General features: G+C 29.4%; 1 protein-coding gene across 1 annotated transcript in view; it reads left to right on the forward strand.

Annotated features, from left to right (window-relative positions):
* Positions 1-183: 183 nt before the first annotated feature.
* Positions 184-6,129, forward strand: part of LOTGIDRAFT_146005 (hypothetical protein) — a gene marked incomplete at both ends in the record, with an annotated part of 20,323 nt that continues 14,377 nt past the window's right edge. The window contains 4 exons of the mRNA XM_009063711.1: positions 184-249; positions 1,016-1,095; positions 3,184-3,270; positions 3,839-3,928. Of these exons, the coding sequence (XP_009061959.1) occupies positions 184-249; positions 1,016-1,095; positions 3,184-3,270; positions 3,839-3,928 (323 nt within the window). The remainder of the gene's footprint in view (positions 250-1,015; positions 1,096-3,183; positions 3,271-3,838; positions 3,929-6,129) is intronic.

Genomic DNA, 6,129 nt, shown 5'->3' on the forward strand with positions numbered 1-6,129 from the left:
ACTTTTGATCTTACATTGGGATTAATCCTACCTGGTTTTAGGAAGATATAAAAGTATATAACTTGTCTGTCATCAATGTTTCTGTGAACCTGGAGTAAATGAAAATGACTCAAATAATCACACATTGTATAATTTCTAGCCTAATTTTAACTTTCAGCACATAACTCGATTTTTTTTTCAGTTATTTTCCAGAAGTTATCAGTTATAATTGAACAGAGAGAATTGTTAATACAAAATAATGTCCATGTTGTATGTAGTCTACTTTATTTTGAAGTTGATCAGTGAGGAACAGGATAGGGTGGGAGGGGAACTAATTTAGGGAATAGAATGGGGAATAGAAGGGAAGGGAAGGGAAGGAGAATAGGGTGGGGAAACGGTATTGGGTGGGGAAATTGGTTATGGAATAGGGTGCGGAAGAAAATTAGTTTAGGGAATAGGATGGGGAAGGGATTTAGTTTAGGGAATAGGGTGGGGAATGGGATTGATTTAGGGAATAGGGTGGGGAATGAGGGGGAATAAGGTGGGGAATGAGATTAGTTTAGGGAATAGGGTGGGAAATGAGATGAAATAGGGTGGGGAATGAGAGGGAATAGGGTGGGGAATGAGGGGGACTAGGGTGGGGAATGAGTGGGAATAGGGTGGAGAAAATGGGGTGGGGAATGAGGGGGACTAGGGTTGGGAATGAGGGGGACTAGGGTGGGGAATGAGGGGGACTAGAGTGGGGAATGAAAGGACTAGGGTGGGAAATGAGGGGAATAGGGTGGGGAATGAGGGAGACTAGGGTGGGGAATGAGGGGATCTGAATTACAAGCCAGAGTAAGTTGGATAAAGGTATCCAGTCTTTCAAGAAGGCAATTAATCGAGGCCCTGTGAGCTACAGTTTGTGCATGCTGAAAAGAAAAAATTTATCATTGGGTTCATGGCATTACCGATATTCTTAAACAGAAAAGTAGGTGATTAATCTCTTGTTTCTGTTATTAAGATGAGATGATTATATGATTGTGTTTGATTCTAGGCTTTAGTGAGATTGTTATCAGCTAATGATGTTCTAGTTTTACACTGCTCCTTACACGCTTTAAACGGCCTGGCTCAGAGGTGAGATACGAACTTTAACATCTTTATAAACCTGTATCATACATAGTAACTTTCTAATAATCTAAGACTATAGTGCCTTAACTAAGAAACTGATTGGTTGAAGTAATTGTAATAATATTGACCAATCAGATATCCAGCTTCGTTAAAGGGACAGGTAGTCCATTTTTTTTTTTGACCAATTTTTTAGCTGAACTAATCAGTGATAGTGTTCACAGCTCACTGTCGAAATATTAGGCTTCAAATCTATTTTTAAAGGAATTATGTGATTTTCGAACATTTCTAGTACTTCTGAAGACTATTTACATATATTCAAATTAACCCCCAAAAATGGCCCACCTGTCCCTTTAAACTATAAATTTGTTAGTAATGTAAAATGTAAATATTCTAGTGTTGGCACTATATATCGCTGAATCGATGTATCGTGATACAGCATGCTACTATATCATATCTTGACGTTGAGTATCAATACTTGACGATACCTCTCATTCCTTAAAAAAGTGGGGATTTTTATAGTTTGGTAAATGAATCACAATTTTTCACATATTTGACTGAAATTATTTGAAACTTTTTATAAGACAGTGGACATTAACAACTTCTATCAACTATATTACCTTATATCACAGTTATAAAGTTATAAATTAATATATATAGAAACTATTTATAAGACAGTGGATGTTAACCACTTCTATCAACTATATTACCTAATATCACAGTTATAAAGTTATAAATTAATATATATAGAAACTATTTATAAATAAGACAGTGGATGTTAACCACTTCTATCAACTATATTACCAAATATCACAATTATAAAGTTATAAATTAATATATATAGAAACCATTTATAAGACAGTGGATGTTAACCACTTCTATCAACTATATTACCTAATATCACAGTTATAAAGTTATAAATTAATATATATAGAAACTATTTATAAGACAGTGGATGTTAACGACTTCTATCAACTATATTACCAAATATCACAGTTATAAAGTTATAAATTAATATATATAGAAACTATTTATAAGACAGTGGATGTTAACCACTTCTATCAACTATATTACCTAATATCACAGTTATAAAGTTATAAGTTAATATATATAGAAACTATTTATAAGACAGTGGATGTTAACCACTTCTATCAACTATATTACCAAATATCACAGTTATAAAGTTATAAATTAATATATATAGAAACTATTTATAAGACAGTGGATGTTAACCACTTCTATCAACTATATTACCTAATATCACAGTTATAAAGTTATAAATTAATATATATAGAAACTATTTATTATAAGACAGTGGACATTAACCACTTCTATCAACTATATTACCTAATATAAATTAAAGGCAGTATTTTCATTATCATAAATTATACCTGAAAATATTTCTAAGTGTTTTAAAAGGATTAATTAAAAACAAAGAAAGTTTTGATTAACCAGTTTGACCTAGTGTTGGTGGCTTTATAATAGCTCCATATTATTAGTTGAAACGTAGGAGACATATTTCTCTATAATTAGGCATTTATTTTACTTAAATCCATACTGTAGTTTTTTAACAGCCTCCAAAAAGTGAACTTACGTAAGGTTTTTACATATTTTTGGTGTTAAAAAAACTAACAGATGAATTTTTTTAGTTAAAATTTTCAGATACATTAAGGGACACATTTCTCTAGATTTTGGTGTATACTTTTTAAAAATTTTGATATGTATTGTAATACTTGTATCATGAAATGTATCATATCATGGCATAATTAGCCATACCCAGCATTAAAATATTCAGTAATGTGATAGGAAACACATCTTCATTTTAACTACTGTTATGCATCTCTTCTAATTTAATGTAAATTCCCCATTTGAAATATTAATTTTGAAAATAAGAGTTTTTTTGTAAGAAATCTTGTCAGAAATAATATGAGAATTCCTACAATTACAGACATCTGTTGTCATATTTTACAAATATTTTATCAGATCCTTTACAAATACTTTTAATGCACATTAGCTTTTTTTTTGAATGTTTTCATGTGAAAGCTGTTCTGATAATGAATTAATTCATGTGCATTATCTGTTTTTTGTTTTTTATAGCGCTAGCCCACGTTCACTTATTGGTGAATTAAATTGCGTGGAATATCTTTTACGAATTATACAAGATTATGATACAGTGTCTAAAAAGTAAGTTAAGATATTTTAAAGTGAGTTAGAGCCTTGCTCGTCCAGGGTTCAATCCTGGCATAGGTCGAGGTAATATCCTAAGGATTTTTCAACCTGGTTTCTCCTGTCAGTGATGCAGATAAAAGGGACTGACATGGAAAAATTATCTCGTCGTTTGGATTGGACAATAAACCGAGGCACGGTGTGCTACAGACTATGCATGTTAAAGATTCCTTGACAGTTGGAAATCAAAAAAGAGCAGGCTAATGCTGCTGTCTTGGTAAAGAATTTCCCTCATTGCATCCTGCATGGCGTTGCACGTCTTCATTAGCCCACAGTAGGACGTAAAACTCCATTCATTTCATTTCAATATCTTAAATATTCAAAATTCAGGCCCTCCAAGTATTTATAGCGCTGATGAAATAATTTGAAATTAGGGATTGTCAAATTGGCAAACCTGTCGGCCAGTCTGCATAGTTCAAAAATCTTGTCCAAATTATGGCAAAATCAAGATTAAAAGTTGTATAGTAGTGGACTCCTCCAAAGAGTCAACATAGCTAATGATATTATTTTGATTTGAATATTAAAGGTTGGCTGCCCAGCTACTAAGGTTACTATGTGGTGACCAAGGATGCAGTGAGAAAGTACGAGATTATGATGGTATTCCAGTTTTATTAAGGTAGGTCTCAGATCGGCCTGAAATGGTAGATATTTATACGTCAACATGGGGATAATTAATTGGTTACCGCTTAAAACTGGATATTATCAATTGATTACAGCTAATTACTAGATATTATCAATTGATTACAGCTAATTACTAGATATTATCAATTGATTACAACTGATTGCTAGATATTATCAATTGATTACAGCTGATTACTAGATATTATCAATTGATTAGTAGATATTATCAATTGATTACAGCTGATTACTAGATATTATCAATTGATTAGTAGATATTATCAATTGATTACAGCTGATTACTAGATATTATCAATTGATTACAGCTGATTTTTAGATATTATCAATTGATTACAGCTAATTACTAGATATTATCAATTGATTACAGCTGATAACTAAATATTATCAATTGATTAAAGCTGATTGCTAGATATTATCAATTGATTACAACTGATTACTAGATATTATCAATTGATTACAGCTGATTACTAGATATTATCAATTGATTAGTAGATATTATCAATTGATTACAGCTGATTACTAGATATTATCAATTGATTAGTAGATATTATCAATTGATTACAGCTAATTACTAGATATTATCAATTGATTACAGCTGATTACTAGATATTTTCAATTGATTACTAGATATTATCAATTGATTACAGCTGATTTTTAGATATTATCAATTGATTACAGCTGATTACTAGATATTATCAATTGATTACAACTGATTACTAGATATTATCAATTGATTTCGAGATATTATCAATTGATTACAGCTGATTACTAGATATTATCAATTGATTACAGCTGATAACTAAATATTATCAATTGATTAAAGCTGATTGCTAGATATTATCAATTGAGTACTAGATATTATCAATTGATTCCAGCTGATTACTAGATATTATCAATCGATAACAGCTGATTACTAGATATTATCAATTGATTACAGCTGATTACTAGATATTATCAATTGATTACAGTTGATTACTAGATATTATCAATCGATTTATGGATGTTATCTTTTGATTACAACTGATTGCTAGATATTATCAATTGATTCCAGATGATTACTAGATATTATCAATTGATTACAACTGATAACTAAATATTATCAATTGATTATAGATGATATCAATTAATTAAAACTGATTACTAGATATTATCAATTGATTACAGCTGATTACTAGATATTATCAATTGATTAATAGATATTATCTATTGATTACAGCTGATTACTAGATATTATCAATTGATTACAACTGATTACTAGATATTATCAATTGATTACTAGATATTATCAATTGATTACTAAATATTATCAGTTGATTACTAGATATTATCAATTGATTACTAGATATTATCAATTGATTACAGCTGATTACTAGATATTATCAATTGATTACAGCTGATTACTAGATATTATCAATTGATTACAGCTGATTACTAAATATTATCAATTGATTACTAGATATTATCAATTGATTGCAGCTGATTACTAGATGTTATCAATTGATTACAGCTGATTACTAGATATAAACAATTGATTACAACTGATTACTAAATATTATCAATTGATTACTAGATATTATCAATTGATTGCAGCTGATTACTAGATATTATCAATTGATTACAGCTGATTACTAAATATTATCAATTGATTACTAGATATTATCAATTGATTGCAGCTGATTACTAGATGTTATCAATTGATTACAGCTGATTACTAGATATAAACAATTGATTACAACTGATTACTAAATATTATCAATTGATTACTAGATATTATCAATTGATTGCAGCTGATTACTAGATATTATCAATTGATTGCAGCTGATTACTAGATATTATCAATATTGCAGCTGATTACTAGATGTTATCAATTGATTACAGCTGATTACTAGATATTATCAATTGATTGCAGCTGATTACTAGATATTATCAATTGATTACAGCTGATTACTAGATATTATCAACTGATTACTAGATATTATCAATTGATTACTAGATATTATCAATTGATTACTAAATATTATCAATTGATTACTAGATATTATCAATTGATTACTAGATATTATCAATTGAATTACTAGATATTATCAATTGATTACTAGATATTATCAATTGATTACAACTGATTACTAGATATTATCAATTGAATTACTAGATATTATCAATTGATTACTAGATATT

The sequence above is a fragment of the Lottia gigantea genome (assembly GCF_000327385.1).
Source record: "Lottia gigantea unplaced genomic scaffold LOTGIsca_598, whole genome shotgun sequence".
NCBI classification, from domain to species: Eukaryota; Metazoa; Mollusca; class Gastropoda; family Lottiidae; genus Lottia; species Lottia gigantea.